Below are 17,006 nucleotides of genomic sequence, written 5' to 3' on the forward strand. Positions count from 1 at the left end.
AGGAGAGGCCCACAGAGCTCTGGACTCTGGGCGGGGCCGGTGACCCAGAGCCCCGACTGGGCCGCAGCCTCCAGAGCCCCAGGACTCCAGGGTAGGTGACAGGAGGGGCCCAGCGGCCATCAGCTCCAGGAACCTCTCCCACCACCATCAGCCTCGACCCCCGAGCCGCAATGGGAAGCCTCCCCCAGCCTCTGGGCATCAGAGCCCTTCCTGGGGCTCCTACTTGCTCCTCTCCTGCTGCCTCCCAGCCTCCACTCTATGACTCGGTCCGGAACATGAGCCGGCGTCTCTTCAGGGCAGGTGAGGGGACAGGGGTTAAGCTCTGTGAAACGTTCACTCTATTCAGCTTCTGGGCCACATGAAAGACCCACATGGTGCTACAGCCTCTGCACCTCGGACACCCCACACAGGGCCTGCGGGGGCTTCGAGGACACAGGCCTCCCCTGGGGCTGGGGAGAGAAAGGGCGGCCTGCGTAGCAGACACCAAACGACCTGGCCCCAAACGCACGGCATCCCCCAGGGAGCACTTGGCCCCAAAACTCACGGAGTCCAGCAGGGAGCATTCGGCCCCCCAAATGCCCAGCGTCGTGAGGAGCACTCAGAACCCTGAACGCCCAGTGTCCAGCAGGGAGGACTCGGCCCCAAGTGCATGGTGTCCTGAGGAGGACTCGGCCCCCAAATGCACAGCGTCCAGCCCGTGGCCACAGCCTCACGTTTCTCTTGGAGGAACTACTGTGTCTGTTTCAAAACAGGAGGCTCAGAAACACAGCAAGGGCAAAAACAAGCTGGAGACAGATTTTCACGTCTGCAGCCCGGAACGCGCACAGTGCAGCCAGGGCCATTCGCTGGGGCGGCCGGAGCGGCTGGTGGGTGGGCGTTTCCTCCTTTCAGCGCTGACCCCCACCTGCCAGCGCCAGCCGTGTGCCCTGGGGCTGTGGAGCCGGCATCCGTGTCTCCCAGAGTCGGGTGAACAGCACTGGTGTGGGTTCCTCCCCCATCTGTCTGCACTGGTGAAGCCTGGCCTCGTGTTTCCCTCCTCACCGCCCCGTGTGTGATGTGGATCTTAGTTCCCGTAGATTTATTAAAATCAGTCAAGACCGTCCTTCTCAAGGAGTCTGCCTGTGGTTCCCGCATGCGGGACGCCCCTAACGGACGTCGAGTCTGACTGTGAACGGAGGCTGTGGAGGTGCCGCCCCGAGACGAGTCTACGTGAGCTGCACTCCAGCCGGGTGGGCATCCGGGCTCGCAGGCACCCACCTCCGCGTTCTCGGACGCCTCGGGGTACACAGACCTTTCCCGGGAGATTTTCTCGACATCAGCCTCTCTGCAAATGGACGGGGGTGAGGGGGCCGGATGGAGCCTGGTGCGGGTGACCTCCGGGGCCCGGACGAAGACCCTGTGCTGCAGGCCATGGGGGATGTGGCCACCACCATCCTCAGAAGCCAGGACCAGGTGCCCCAGCAGCAGAACACAGCTCCGTGGGGATACCTGCGTTTACCAACCTCGACCCGCCCAGCCCAGCAGGTCCCTTCCTTGATGATGGAATGTTCTAGACGCTGTCCACGGGGTAGCCAACAGCCATGTGTGGCTACTGAGCTCTGGAAACACGGCTCACGTGACCGAGGACCTGATACTTTAATGTCACTGCACTTTAGGCAGCCACAGGCAGCCTGCATCCCAGTGTGGGAGCTGGCGTTGCACTGGGCTGGGCGGGCGGGATCCAGAGGGCTTGGGGAACCTGGCTTAGTGGCCGAGGTCCTGCAGAGGGCCCGGTCTTTACGCAGCTGGGACCACGGCCCACACCGCCGTAGCCGGGAGCCTGGCCCTCCGTGGCACCCCCACTGCCGTCGCTGAACCCGTGCACGGGAGAAGGCAGCACAGGGACCCCGTCTCCACGAACCGCCAGATAGAGCGGACTCAAGTAGTTACACAGAAATGTCGCCTGCATTTTTTTATTTGCAAAAATCATTCAAAAATTAACACTATCAACAGAGCGGATCACTGGCGGCTGACACGGTGAGGGGGTGGCCGTGTGAATCTGAGCCAACTGCACTTCACAAAAGGAAACCTGGTGGATGGGTTCGCAGATGAGCCCCTCAGGGCGGTCGCCTCCTGAACCCCTCACAGGAGGCTGTGGGCCAAGGGCTGCCGCGCCTCTTGCCTCTGCCCCCAGCCAGGTGCCCCTGCCCCGTGGCACCTCACAGTCCCCCTAAGACCTGCTGCTCAAGGCCCAGCTCCCATGGGCCCCCAAGGCTTCCCAGACACCCCACCACCAGAATCACCACCCTCCTCAGTAATGGGCCAAGCCCCATGGGTGCAGGAGGAGGCTGTATCTGCCTCTGTGCCCCTGGAGGGAAGGGCAGTCTCGGGGGTCACTGACCTGGCAGCCCATCCTCAGGGCACCCCTCCTCCAGCCTCTACACCCGTGTGCCTGTCCCGCAGGACAGGAGTGCTCAGATGAGGGGCTGCCTGGCGAGGCGTGGGAGGCATCCTGGGACAACGGGACGCCCTCTCCCTGAATGTAGTCCCGTCCCAGGAGGCTCAGCCCCAGCTGGTGTCTGTGCATGAAGCAGAGCCCGGCAGCCCTTGCCCCCATCTCCTGCAGTCAGGACCTGTTGCCTGGCCTCAGTGCTGCTTCCCTCCCAGAGACAGCCCTGGGGATGAGGTCCCCGGCTCCACCTTCTAGGCAATAACTCAGACTCCGGGCAGGTTCAGGAGAAGCACCCCAGGCGTGCGCTCACACTCACACGCTCACGCTCACGCTCACACTACAGAGCAGCCAAGGGCCGGGGCAAACCCAGCGGCCACTGCCCAACACACCACAACGCAGCCAGTGGGTTCCCGGAGGAGGGCTTCAGGGGCTCATGTGCACAGGACAGCTGGAATCTGTGTCGTTGGGCTTAAGTTTAAAAGAAAGGCAAGGCTGGTGCAGTGGCTCATGCCTGTAATCCCAGCACTTTGGGAGGCTGAGATGGGAGAATTGCTTGAACCCAGGGAGTTGGAGGTTGCACTCCCACCTGGGCAACAGAGCGAATCAGGCCACTGCACTCCAGCCTGAGTGATAGAGCAAGACCTCGTCTCAAAAAAAATAATAATAATTAAATTAAAAAGTCATTAAAAATTAAAAACGGCTGGGTGCAGTGGCTCACGCCTGTAATCCCGGCACTCTGGGGCGCCGAGGCGGGTGGATCACCTGAGGTCGGGAGTTTGAGACCATCCTGACGTGGAGAAACCTCGTCTCTACTGAAAATACAAAATTAGCCAGGCGTGGTGATGGGCGCCTGTAATCCCCGCTACTCGGGAGGCTGAGGCAGGAGAATCAATTGAACGTGGGAGGCAGAGGTTTCGGTGAACTGAGATCGCACCATTGCACCCCAACCTGGGCAACAAGAGAAAAACTCCGTCTCCAGATCACGAGGTCAGGAGATCGAGACCATCCTGGCTAACACAGTGAAACCCCGTCTCTACTAAAAAATACAAAAAAAAGTTAGCCGGGCGTGGTGGCGGGCGCCTGTAAGTCCCAGCTAATCGGGAGGCTGAGACAGGAGAATGGCATGAACCCGGGAGGCGGAGCTTGCAGTGAGCCAAGATCACACCACTGCACTCCAGCCTGGGCGACAGAGCGAGACTCTGTCTCAAAAAAAAAAAAAAATTAAGTTAAATTAAAAAGTAAAAAGGCAGACACCTGAAGACACACGGGATGCACGCTGGGGAGGTCATACTGCCACCCCCCGCCCCCAACCCAGCCCGCAACATGCACTTGGGTGTCCAGAGGTGGCACCGCCCTGCCTGCTTGGGCAGGAGGGCCTGGTGCTGATTTGGGTAGGGTCTGGTTCCCCTGAGGGCCCAAGCTGGTGGTCACACGGCAGTCCCCACAAGGGCCTGTGAGTGAGGGACGCAGGGGGCAGCCGGCCCCAACTGGGCACTGCCCTGTGAGCCTGGGGACTGCCGAGGGTCCCGCAGAACACACTGCCCAGGCCGGGGCCGGCCTCGCTGGCTGGGTGGGCCTCTGTCTCCATAGGACCCTACCCTGCAGCTGGTCTCCAAGGCCAGGGAGGCCCCAACGGGGTAGGGCCTGGCCCTGGATGTGGCTGACGTGTGTTGGGGCTGCCTGGGGCTTAGGCGCTGTGTTTCGTCCCCAGGAGCTGGAACAGCAGCTCATGATGGAGAAAAGAAACTACCGCAAGACCCTCAAGTTCTACCAGAAACTCTTACAGAAGGAAAAGAGGAACAAAGGTAAAGCCCGCGTGGGCACAGGTCCAAGACCCCGGCCGCAGGCAGCCCGGCCCCTGCCCACTCTGCTGTGCCCACAGGGTCCGACGTCAAGACCATGCTGTCCAAGCTGAAAGGGCAGCTGGAAGAAATGAAATCCAGGGTGCAGTTCCTCAGCTTGGTCAAGAAGTATCTGCAGGCAAGTGGGCTCCGGGCCCCGCTCTGCTCCGGGCGGCAGCAGCTTCAGACGGGCCTCCCGCTGTCGGACGCGGCAAATCTGTCCGTGTGAAATCATAAAAGGGGCCCTGATTTGAGGGTCCAACGGAAGGAAGCCCTGGGGCGAGGGGCGGAGCAACCGAGTGCCAGTGTCCCGCCCGACAGGTCCTATACGCGGAGCGCTGGGGCCTGGAGCCCTGCGCCCTCCCGGTGATCGTGAACATCGCGGCCGCGCCCTGCGACACGCTGGACTTCAGCCCCCTGGACGAGTCCTCCTCACTCATCTTCTACAACGTCAACAAGCACCCGGGCGGCCGGCAGAAGGCCCGAATCCTGCAGGCCGGGACGCCGCTGGGGCTCATGGCCTATCTGTACTCCAGGTGCGTCGGGAGAAAAGCTCACCCCAAAAGGGAGACGTAGCCCTGGGTGCTGAAGAGAGGTGGGGAGTGTGCCCTTGCCCCTCAGCTAGGCTGTTCGCGCTTTTTAGTTTAGAAAAATGTTTAATCGGGGTTTAGGGTTTAGGCCAACGTGCACTAGATGCCACCGGCAGCTTTGCAGAGCCCCAGGCCAGAGTGGCCTCCGCCGCCTGTGGACCTGGGCACCGCGCCTGGTGGTCCCTGGAGGTGCTGGGGAACCCGCCCTACATAATTAACTCACGGAACGGCTTCCAAAAATCACACACACGGGGAGCTCAGCGATGTGGCCTGGACTCTATCCAACTCACCGGGCCAGAACACCCGGGTCATGAGCTCCAGGGACTGGCGAGGCTGGGTGATTCTGCAGCCCCCGCTCCGTGTGCACACTGGCTGCAGGGACGGTATGGGGTATAGTGTGTGTGCACGTGTGTGATCTGTGGTATGGGGTAGTGTGGTGTGTGTGTGGTGTGTGGTGTGGGGTATAGTGTGGTGTGTGTGTGTGTGGTGTGTGGTGTGGGGTATAGTGTGGTGTGTGTGGGGGGTGTGTGGTGTGTGTGGTGTGGGGTATAGTGTGGTGTGTTGTGTGGTGTGCAGTGTGGGGTATAGTGTGGTGTGTGTGTGTGGTGTGTGGTGTGCGGTGTGGGGTATAGTATGGTGTGTGTGTGTGGTGTGTGGCGTGTGGTGTGGGGTATAGTGTGGTGTGTGTGTGGTGTGTGGTGTGGGGTATAGTATGGTGTGTGTGTGTGGTGTGTGGCGTGTGGTGTGGGGTATAGTGTGGTGTGTGTGTGGTGTGTGGTGTGGGGTATAGTGTGGTGTGTGGTGTGTGGTGTGGGGTATAGTGTGGTGTGTGTGTGTGGTGGGTATAGTGTGGTGTGTGCGTGGTGTGTGGTGTGGAGTATAGTGTGTGTGTGGTGTGTGGTGTGGGGTATAGTGTGGTATGTGTGTGGTGTGCGGTGTGGGGTGTAGTGTGTGTGTGTGGTGTGTGGTGTGGGGTATAGTGTGGTGTGTGTGTGTGGTGTGGGGTATAGTGTGGTGTATGTGCACGTATGTGTGCTGTGGGGTGTAGTGTGGTGTGTGTGTGGTGTGTGATGTGGGGTGTAGTGTGGCATGTGTGCACGTATGTGTGGTGTGGGGTGTAGTGTGGTGTGTGTGCATGGGTGTGGTGTGTGTGTCTGGTTGTGGAGTTCTGTGTGGCTTGTGTGCACGTGTGGTGTGCGTGTCTGGTTGTGGAGTTTGTGGCTTGCACGGTGTAAGTGTGAGCACTGTGCTTCCATGAAAGGAGCGTCTCCTGACCGTGCATGTGGTCACGAGGGGCTTCTCTACTCTGTGGACCTGGTGGGCATCACCTTTGCAGGGCAGCCTGGGGCTGGAGCTGTGTAGGGCCTGGCGTGAGCTGTGGCCACCTGTGTCCTCGGCCCCCAGGTGAGCAGGTGACCAGGCCCCTTGTTCCAGGGCCACGCCGTCTCCTGCCTGAGACTCCTCCAGTGTGGGAGGTGGCCTTGCTGGACCTCGGCTTCCTGGCCGTGGCCGTTGGGCTCCCAGGACAGTCCCAGACCCACATGCAGGGCCCTGGCCAGTGTCTCCTGAGGGTGGCCCAGTTTCACCCAGTGAAGAGCCAGAACCTCTGAGCATGCAGCGTTGCGCCCAGTCCCGAGGCACCGGCTCCCTCAGCTTCCAGAGCTAACGGGTCCTGCAAGTGGAGACACCAAAGTCCCGCACAGGCCGCGTTCAGAAAGGCCCTGGTGTTCAGCCGGGCGCGGTGGCTCACACCTGTCACCCCAGCACTTTGGGAGGCCGAGGCAGGTGGATCACCTGAGGTCAGGAGTTTGACACCAACCTGGGAAACATGGTGAAACCCCGTCTCTACTGAAATACAAAAATTAACTGGGCGTGGTTGCGGGTGCCTGTAGTCCCAGCTACTTGGGAGGCTGAGGCAAGAATTGCTTGAACCCAGGAGGAGGAGGCTGTCGTGAGCCGAGATCGCGCCACCGCACTCCAGCCTGGGTGACGAGCAAAAGTCTGCCCAAAAAAAAAAGGCCCTGGTGCTGGAAGTAGTTGGGAATTGTTATCCATGTCCCCCCTTTAATTTCTCCGGGGATTCTCCTGACAGCGATACACAAAGAGAACGCACACACACACATGCCATCACACCCCCAGAACACTAGCTGAGCCCTGGGGTGAGGCCACCCGGCTGCCTCACTGCCACCCCGTCCTGTCCCACAGCGACGCCTTCCTGGAGGGCTACGTGCAGCAGTTCCTCTACACCTTCCGCTACTTCTGCACACCCCAGGACTTCCTGCACTTCCTCCTCGACCGCATCAACAGCACGCTGACCAGGTACCGCGCTCCTGGGGCAGGGTGGGCGCCCATGGGCCTGGTTTAGCCCCCATGAAGAATGAGGTGGCCCCTGCCGACCCAAAGGGGTGAGGGGCCAGGGAAGCCTGGCTGGAGGTCTGGCTGGAGGTGGGGACACACACGGATGCTGAGAAAGCAGCTGGGACAGGAGGGCGGTGGCCTGGGCACCTGGGAGCTCTGGGAGGGGACCTGGGGGAGTCGGGGTCTCTTCCTGCTGGCCCGGGAGGAAAGCGGAGGGCAGGTGGGCAGGCAGTGAGAGCCAGAAGGTCAGCTGGGGGGAAGGGGGAGCACCAAGCAGAGGGTCCTGCCGGCCCCCAGCCTCCCTCTGGACCCATGGCCAGCAGCTGGGGTCAGGAGAGGGGTGGTGGGCCAAGGGGGGAGGGGCTCTGCCTCTCTCTGGGCTGACCTGATGCCCCCTCAGGACATGCCATGCACCCCCTTGCCCCCATATGCCCAGGCTGGGCACCTTAGGCCATCAGCCAGCCAGCTCCTGCCTCGGGGGAGGGACCCACAGAAGACACCCAGCCCCCTAAGCCCCCTGCACTCATGGAGCCTGGTCCCACAATGCCTCTCCGGGAGAACCTCACGCAGCCCCTGGGCCTCTGCCCCCGACTCCCACATCCTGGCAGCTCAGCAGCTCCCCCGCGTCTCCAGGGCCCACCAGGACCCCACCTCGACCTTCACCAAGATCTACAGGCGGAGCCTCTGCGTCCTGCAGGCCTGGGTGGAGGACTGCTACACCGTGGACTTCACTCGGAACAGCGGGCTGCTGGGGAAGCTGGAGGACTTCATCTCCTCCAAGGTGACCGTGGCGCCGAGCTGGGCAGGTGCACCCTGGGCTCCCACAGCGGAGGTGCCGCCCTCCTCCAGAAGGTGGCAGTGACCCCCCCACCACCGTGCTTCTGCCTAGATCCTACCCCTGGACGGCTCTGCCAAGCACCTGCTGGGCCTCCTGGAGGTGGGCATGGACCGGCGGGCCGAGGGCAGCCCTCGTAGCACCGACCTGGAGAACCCCAGGGAGGCCGAGGAGGATGCCAGACCCTTCAACGCCCTCTGTAAGAGGCTCTCAGAGGACGGCATCTCCAGGAAGGTGGGGTCCTTTCTCAGGGGAGGGCCTCCGTGGACAGGCGGATGTGGCTCCCTGAGCTCAGCCTCAAGGGCACAGCTGGTGCATGCACACACACACACGTGCACATGGGCACACCCATATACATGCATACATATAGATGTGTGCACATATACCTGTGTGCACATACACCTGTGTGCACATACATACCTGTGCACATCTCACACCCACATGGGCATACCTGCGTGCACTCACACAATACACACACACACGCACCTTCACACATCCACATGCACACACATGCACTCACACAGTCCACACATACACACACGTGCACATGGGCACACCCATATACATGCATACATATAGATGTGTGCACATATACCTGTGTGCACATACATACCTGTACACATCTCACACCCACACGGGCACACCTGCGTGCACTCACAATACACACACACACGCACCTTCACACATCCACATGCACACACATGCACTCACACAGTCCACACATACACACACATGTGCACATGGGCACACCCATATACATGCATACATATAGACATGTGCACATACACCTGTGTGCACATACCTGTGCACATCACACACATCCACATGGGCACACCTGCGTGCACTCACACAATCCACACACACACACCATCACACATCCACATGCACACACATGCACTCACACAATCCACACACACGCACCCTCACACATCCACACATACACGCATGCAGCCTCATATCCACACGTGCACATTCACATATGCCCTCCATGTTCCCGGTCGCAGGCAGCCCTGCTGGGCTGGCACCTCCTGCCCTGTCCCAGGTGCTCAGGTGAGGAGGGTCCTGCTGTGACTCACTGACCCCAACCTTCTGACCCTCAGGCCAGAGACTAAGGTGGAAGAAGCCATTGCGGGGAGATAAATGCCCTTTCCATTAACCCTCAGCATCCTGCCCCTGGGGGACCTGCCAAAGTGACCAGGACAGGCATCCTTGTGCCAGCACAGCTATGGGTGGGCAGGCTGCTGTCTGTCTCTGGCTGGGCCAGTCTGAGGAGTCCTGGACTTGGACCTGACCTGGTCCTAACCCTGCCCTGCCTCCCTGGACCCCTGACCTGGAGGGGACACGGAGCTTGGGCCCCTCAGTGCCTGGCCTGCCCTGCAGAGCTTCCCCTGGAGGCTGCCCCGAGGCAACGGGCTGGTGCTGCCGCCGCACAAGGAGCGTCCCTACACCATCGCCGCGGCCCTGCCCAAGCCCTGCTTCCTCGAGGACTTCTACGGCCCCTGCACCAAGACCAGCGAGAAGGGGCCCTACTTCCTGACCGAGTACAGCACTCATCAGCTCTTCAGCCAGCTCACGCTGCTACAGCAGGTGAGGAGGACGAGGATCCGTGCCCCGGCCACCTGCGAGTAGGGGCCCCAGAGACACTCGGCGCCCACAGGGCCCTCAGCAGCTGCTTCCCAGAGGAACAGACGGGCAGAGAAGGGGCAGCTGCCGAGTGCACAGGTTGGGGGTGGTGGCCAGGTGCACAGGTTCAGGCAGCTGTGAGTCCTCTCCAGACCACTGCCCGCTGGGGCTTGTCCTGCCTCTGCCCAGCACTCTGGCCTCACAGGCACTAGAGGACGCCCTGAGGGCCATGTGGGGTGCTGAGTCTCTCCCCTCAGTCCCTCTGCCAGAGCTGGACCAACCCAGTTCCTTGTGCCCCACCCAGCTGCCAGGGCCCTGCCCAGCATCTCTGCCGCCGCCACAGCCAGTCCTCAGGTGGCCTCTTCCCAGGTCCCTGCCATCCCGGGACCCCACATCACGTAGCAGTGATGCCAACCTAGTGATCCACCTGCTGTCATGAGGGCTGCCCTGGACGCCATGAGCCCCTGGGGGCCAAGCACGTGGGGAGCCCTGTGGTGGACCCCGTGGACTGTTGGGTGGGCATTGAACCTGGGATTGCAGAGATGGCCCCCAGGAAACCCCCACCCTCCCTGGCTCCCTGGGACCCTGCCTTGGCCACAAGGCCCTAAGGGATGGAAGCCTGAACCTCGTTTCCACGGTCTGGGCAGGAGTTGTTTCAAAAGTGCCACCCGGTCCACTTCCTGAACTCACGGGCCCTGGGCGTCATGGACAAGAGCACCGCCATCCCCAAGTGAGCGTCCGGGGCCCTCGGCTGGGAGCGGCGGTGGAGGGTCTCAGGGGCTCCCTGTAAGAGTGTCATGGGCGCTCCTGACCAGCAGGAGATGGCTGTTGTCTCCGGAGATGCGAGAGCGCGGTGTCTGCCCGTCGGAGCAGCCTCGTGGTCCGACCCCAGCCCACCCCGCACCAGCAGCCCGGGGCCGGGCAGGGCCACCTGCACATCTCCTGGGGTGACGGGGGCCACATTTCTCTTCCAGAGCCAGCTCTTCTGAGTCTCTTTCGGCCAAAACCTGCAGCTTATTTCTGCCCAATTACGTTCAGGACAAGTATCTGTTACAGCTTCTAAGAAACGCGGATGACGTCAGCACCTGGGTGGCTGCAGAGATTGTGACCAGCCACACCTCCAAGGTGGGCACCCTATAGTTCCGAGGCCAACACGGGCGTGGTGCCCACCTGCCCGGGGGTGGCAGTGCCTCCTGTAAGGCCATGGCCTGAACCCTTTCCCAATGCAGTGAACCCAACTCCATGTCCCTCGGAGCCACACCGGACCCAAGGCTGAGGGGAGCAGGGCACAGGGGGCAGGGGGTCAGCTGCACTCCCAGCTCTCCCCCAGCAATGCCTCCCACGTCCAGAGTCACGTCCACAGCCACATCTCCACGTGCCCAGCCACGTCCACAGCCACATCTCCACATGCCCGGCCATGCCCACAGCCACATCTCCACGTGCCCAGCCACGTCCACAGCCACATCTCCATGTGCCTGGCCACGCCCACAGCCACATCTCCATGTGCCCAGCCACGTCTCCAGCCATGTCCCCATCTGCAGCCACAGATGGCTCCCCTCAGTGGTGGGTGATCCTCCGCTGTGGGCCACCTGGAGACCCAGGGCAAGCTGCACCCACCACTCCTACCACCCCTACCTGTGCTCACCACACAGGTCCCTCGTGCACCACCCCCAGCACTGGGCTCCGCCACAGCACCCCATGCCCACCCCAGGGCCCCACCCCTCTGTGCCTGAGCCTGGCCCCTGGGCTGGTGTTTGTGACACCACCCTGGGCTCCTCCCGGCCGAAAGGTCATTGTGGATTCTCAGTCTGTGGAACAAATCAGCTCCGTGGTCTGAACAAGGTCAAGGTCAAGCTCTAGCGCCAGGGCCCAGTCTCGGCCTCTTCTAGGTCCTGTGGGCCTTGGGCTGGACTGAGGGCTCCTCACCTGACCTGCCCCACTTGCTGTCAGGCAGGGCCCTGTGCGGCCCCGAGAGTCACCTGCCTTGACCAGCTTATCCCTCACGGGGCCCACCTGCCCAGGAGGCATCAGGGTCCACAGGTTCTCAGGAGGTCAGAGTCCCCCAGCCCCAGGGGTCTGCACCTTCACCCAGCGGATGCCTTCACCCAGCGGACAGACACCCTATGACAGAGGCCTCTGATCTCCTCACACCTGAGCTCAGCTGGGGCTTGGCTGTCGTGGGCTGGGGAAGACTCAGGATGACAGGACCCCTCCCCCACAGCAGGGAAGAGGCAGCCTCGGCCCATGGGTGGACACCCACCCCCTCCTAGGTCGGAGCTCTCTGAAAGCAAACTTGGGCCCAAGGAACAGGACTCCCGGCCATGAACCCCATCACTGCTGTCCCTGCTGCCGTCCCAGAGTGGGCCGAAGGCTCTGGGGGAACCAGGAGCTGCTCACAGTCCACCAAGGTGCAGTACCTCCCTGCCAGGCGGCAAAGCCACCTCCACGGTAGACAGAGCTTCCCTTCCTGTTATTCCTTCACGCCCCCCCAACGCCGCAGGCAACTCCGGGGCCTGTAAAGGAAGGCAGAGGCGCCACCTTCTCTCCTCCCTTGGGGAGAATTTTCCAGCTTTGGGGACTTATTGCCAGGGCACACCAGCGCGGGACATGGGAACAGAGAGCCTGGCTGCCCATTTGCGCTGATCCACGGTTTTCCCAGTACCATGAGGGACATCAACATGTGATTTCCCTAAACCAGAGCCTTCACACACGGCCCGCGTAGCTGGGCTTCGTGAGGATGAGCACAAGGACAGCTGGCTGACACCTGGCCAACCCGCAGCGTCCTGGGCGCTCCCTCACCCCGAGCTGCCCCAGTGGGTGGAGGACCACCCCTCCCAACCTGAGACCACCTCGAGCCTGCGGGGGCCCTGCCTGAGGGTCTCCAGGATGGCCGCTCGCCTGGTCACGTGCCCGTGTCCAGGTCTGCGGGGTGGGCAGGAGCTGTGCAGGCTCACACCCAGGGCTGCCGGCGCCCAGCGTGGCCGGGACAGAGCTCGGCACTCCTGCCGCATCCCCGTTAGCAAAAGGGAGCCGCGGATCACTCAGGATGGGCCCCTCAGCTCCACGTGGGAGGGGACAGACCTCGCCGGAGACCCACTCGTGTGAGACCACACTCATCCATCTAACGAGTGTTAGATACACGATGTCTTGACGTATTGTGTATCAATGGCTGGGCTGTCAGAACGTTCCAGGACACTGAGCTTCACATTTGTAAATTCAGGACCCCAGAAAATTGTTAAAATTCAGAATCTGAGCAGAGGGCAGCAGAGGTCAATCACAGCACTTGGGGATTCTGACGAGGCCTGGAGGGAGGCGAGGTGGAGACAAGGGCAAGAAAAAACGGAGTAAAATTTCTCACCTTAGGAAAACGGGGGATCAGTGTTTCCGTTCAGACAGTGTCTCGGTGGCTCCGTTTAGATGACGTCCGGAGGGAGGCAAGGTGGAGACGGAAGTGCAGGAAAAAACAGCGTAAAATTTCTCACCTTAAGAACATGCAGGCCAGCCGCGGCGGCTGATGCCTGTAACCCCAGCCCTTTGGGAGGCTGAGGAGGGCAGATCGCTCGAGCCCAGGAGTTGAGACCAGCCTGGACAACACAGCGAAACCCCATCTCCACTGAAAATATAAAAAAGTATCCAGGCTGGTGGCACACACCTAGAATCCCAGCTCCTCGGGAGGCTGAGGTGGGAGGATCACCGGAGCCCCGGAGGTGGAGGGTGCAGTGGGCTGAGGTCACACCATGGCAGCCTAGGCGACGGTGCGAGACCCTCTCTCAAAAAAATAAAAACTAAGATTGGAGAGTTTGAAAGCAAAACAGGGCTTTGGTTTCTTCAGATTTGTTTATGCAACACCATAGCCAAGAGGTGGCGGCACCCCCACGTCCATGGAGGGAAGAACCGATAAAGAAAATGTGGCCTCTTCGTATCTTGAGAGTTTACTCGGCCTTAACAGGAAGGAAATTCTGACACCTGCGTCAGGGAGAGGAACCTCGAGGGACTCGGGCTCAGGGAAATGAGCCAGTCATGAAGCCCGGACACCGTACGGCTCCACGTACACGAGGCGCCTGGAGGTGCCAGATTCCCAGAGACGAAGCAGCAGGGCAGGCGCCGGGGGTGGGCAGTGGGTGCAGGGAGCTCGTGCTGAACGGGGACCGAGTTTCTGTTTGGGAAGACGGAACGTCACAGAGATCTGTTGCTCAATGTGGACGTAGTTAACACGGCTGACCTGCGCACTTAGAAAAGGCTACAAGGGAAAATCCTCTACATGCTGCTTACAATTAAAAATCAAAAGATTAAGACAAAAATGAAAAAGGGTGGTGAAACAGTTTTACCTCAAAATTACACACTTTGCATCTGCTTAAACCGATGAAGAGACAGACTGAGACGTCAGCGTAGAAAGTGTATCCGGTAAACACTTCTCAAGCCCCTCTCAAGGCACTCGGGCAGGAGAGCTGGGGCCGCCGTCGGGGCGAACACAGGATCATCTCAGGCGTCTTCAGCTGCACAGGGTCCCTGCAGACAAGAGTCGAGCCCAAGGGCAGGCACAGTGGCTCACGCCTGTAACCCCAGCACTCTGGGAGGCTGAAGTGGGTGGATGACAAGGTCAGGAGTTCAAGACCAGCCTGGCCAACATGGTGAAACCCCATCTCTAATAAAAATACAAAAACGATCACGCCTGTAATCTCAGCACTTTGGGAGGCTAAAGCAGGAAGATCACAAGGTCAGGAGTTCCACACCAGCCTGACCAACACGGGGAAACCCTGTCTCTATTAAATATACAAAAATTAGCCAGGCGTGGTGGCGGGCGCCTGTAGTCCCAGCTACTTGGGAGGCTGAGGCAGGAGAATCGCTTGAACCCAGGTGGCGGAGGCTGCACTGAGCCGAGATCGCACCACTGCACTCCAGCCTGGCGACAGAGCGAGACTCTGTCTCAAAGAAAAAAGGAGTCGAGCCAGGGGACGGCATCCAGCTGGACTCTGCAGCCTTGGTTTCCACTAAAGGACGGCCCAGGCCAAGGTGATTCCTCAGGGACAGGCAGCTCCAACAGGAGGGGTCAGCTGAGTTCTCCAGAATCTTCTTGAAGCCCTAGAAGTAGATCTGAGAACGCAGCCTCTTGGGACAGCTCAGAATACGAATCCTGCTGGGTGGGGCATTCACCACCCATGATTGTTCCCACCAAAGCCAGCCGGGTCATCACTGCCAGGACCAAAGCCGGCCAGGTCGTCACCGCCAGGACCGAAGCCGGCCGGGTCGTCACCGCCAACCAGAGCCCCGGAGGATGGGGGCACTCAGGCACCCCCCAGGGACTGCATCCAAACACTCCTGCCACGGGCTCAGCGTGGAGGGTTGGGGGGGGTGGGCAAGGAGCTGCCTATGGCTCCCCATCTGCCTGTGGACATGACAGTGGCCTCTGCCTGGGTGGGGACGCCTTTTCCAGTCCTGAAGCTGCCTGGGGAGGTGCGTCCTAGCACAATCTTGCTTTTGAGAAGGGAGGGTGGACTTCTTTTCAAATCTTTCCATGTATCAGGCATTGCTTTTATTTTGTTTTGTTTCAAGTCATGCCCACCCCATCCTGCCAGCCCAGCCCCTCTACGGCCACAGCCGTCGCTCACCTGCATCCACACAGCCGCTTCCTTTCCACACACGTGATGCAGCTCACGCTCTTGTGTCTTGGCGCTGGGTGATTTTAACAGGTTCTCAAATATTCCCTTTGTTCATCTTGAACCAGAAGATGCTGAATGTGCCATTTTCTCATTGCAGCTGCAGGTGAACTTGCTGTCCAAATTTTTGCTGATTGCAAAATCTTGCTATGAGCAGAGAAACTTCGCGACAGCCATGCAGATCCTGAGCGGGCTGGAGCACCTGGCCGTGAGGCAGTCCCCCGTGCGTCCCCCTCGGGCCCCGAGGCGGGGGTGGGCACCCGCGCGGCCGCAGGAGTCTCACCTGTGCTTCCATTTCAGGCCTGGAGAATTCTGCCTGCAAAGATAGCAGAGGTCATGGAGGAGCTGAAAGCCGTGGAGGTACCAGCACTTTACATGGCCTGCGGCTTTCGTGCACCGAGGCCCCCTCCTAAACAACCTGCTCTGCAGAGTCTGCCGTGCCCAGACGCAGGCACCACTGAGTGTGTGCAGATGGCCCAGCCAGGGTGGCCTCAGTGAGGCCCAGGAGTCATCTCCCAGCAGGGCCTCTGCTGCCGCCTGTGCAAAGGTGTCCCCCCTGCTCAGTCACGGGGCCCTGCTGGCCTGAGTTCCTCTCACAGAGCACAGGTGCCCAGAGGACAGCACTGAGGTCTGTGGCTGGGGCCTGAGCTTGACCAAGCTGGATCTCCCCCAGGACGGCAGGGGTGGCCTCGTGAGATAATGAACAAGGAAGCACCGCGGAAGTGAGGGGGCATCCCCCAAAATGACACGGACGAGCCCCACAGCAGCCAGAGCCTGTCCCGTCCTGGGTCTCAGAGCTCGGCCTCAGGCCCCAGCCACAGCTGTCCGCGGGTGGGAGGGCTCCTGCCTGTCCTTGCTGGACACACAGAGCAGGGCCTGCACTGGCCAGGGTCTCATTTAGGGAAGCTGGGTAGCTGGGTCACCTGGCACTTTCCTGGAGTCCAGCAGAGAGCAAAGACAGGGACTCACCATTTCAGTAGCAAAGACAGGGACTCACCATTTCAGTGGCAGGAGGCGCAAAGCCTCCCAGCGGCCGTCAGGGCCATGCAAGCTTAAGACCCTGCAGGTGTGAGCCAAGTCCAACCATCCAGGCACATTCGGGACTGGAAGCTAATTCAGAGAGCCGGGCAGACCCCGAGCGTGGAGAACGCAGGACCAGCTGGGACTGGTTGGGCTGCACTGGCCCCAGCGAGGCTCCTGCTCTGACCACGCCCTGTCTCTCCCCGGTCCACGCCCCGTCTGGACCACCAGGTCTTCCTGAAGAGCGACAGCCTGTGTCTGATGGAAGGGCGGCGCTTCCGGGCACAGCCCACCCTGCCCTCGGCCCACCTCCTGGCCATGCACATCCAGCAGCTGGAGACAGGTGGCTTCACCATGACCAACGGGGCCCACAGGTGGAGCAAGCTCAGGTGAGGAGCAGGTGGGCACACGCCCAGGTGAGGAGGGGCTCAGGTGGGCACACGCCCAGGTGAGGAGGGGCTCAGGTGGGCACACGCCCAGGTGAGGAGGGGCTCAGGTGGGCACACGCCCAGGTGAGGAGGGGCTCAGGTGGGCACACGCCCAGGTGAGGAGCAGGTGGGCACACGCCCAGGTGAGGAGGGGCTCAGGTGGGCACACGCCCAGGTGAGGAGGGGCTCAGGTGGGCACACGCCCAGGTGAGGGGCTCAGGTG

The 17,006-nt window shown here is 61.0% G+C and overlaps 1 protein-coding gene and 1 long non-coding RNA gene across 3 annotated transcripts in view; one reads left to right on the top strand and one right to left on the bottom strand.

The window, feature by feature from the left end:
- KNDC1 (kinase non-catalytic C-lobe domain containing 1) overlaps positions 1–17,006 on the top strand; it is a 64,891-nt gene that overhangs the window by 43,588 nt on the left and 4,297 nt on the right. For both annotated transcript variants that reach the window (XM_077947904.1, XM_077947906.1), the window contains exons 18-29: positions 4,143–4,236; positions 4,314–4,411; positions 4,594–4,808; positions 7,068–7,181; positions 7,854–8,001; positions 8,110–8,289; positions 9,436–9,642; positions 10,326–10,408; positions 10,653–10,803; positions 15,436–15,558; positions 15,636–15,695; positions 16,587–16,744. In XM_077947904.1, coding sequence (XP_077804030.1) covers positions 4,143–4,236; positions 4,314–4,411; positions 4,594–4,808; positions 7,068–7,181; positions 7,854–8,001; positions 8,110–8,289; positions 9,436–9,642; positions 10,326–10,408; positions 10,653–10,803; positions 15,436–15,558; positions 15,636–15,695; positions 16,587–16,744 — 1,631 coding nt within the window. The remainder of the gene's footprint in view (positions 1–4,142; positions 4,237–4,313; positions 4,412–4,593; positions 4,809–7,067; positions 7,182–7,853; positions 8,002–8,109; positions 8,290–9,435; positions 9,643–10,325; positions 10,409–10,652; positions 10,804–15,435; positions 15,559–15,635; positions 15,696–16,586; positions 16,745–17,006) is intronic.
- Positions 13,989–15,651, bottom strand: LOC144331371 (uncharacterized). The gene is made up of 2 exons (XR_013398463.1): positions 15,288–15,651; positions 13,989–14,187 (listed from the first exon to the last, which is right to left on the bottom strand). It is a non-coding gene; the product is annotated as an uncharacterized LOC144331371 (long non-coding RNA).

This window comes from Macaca mulatta, chromosome 9, assembly GCF_049350105.2.
Source record: "Macaca mulatta isolate MMU2019108-1 chromosome 9, T2T-MMU8v2.0, whole genome shotgun sequence".
In the NCBI taxonomy this organism is placed as follows: Eukaryota; Metazoa; Chordata; class Mammalia; order Primates; family Cercopithecidae; genus Macaca; species Macaca mulatta.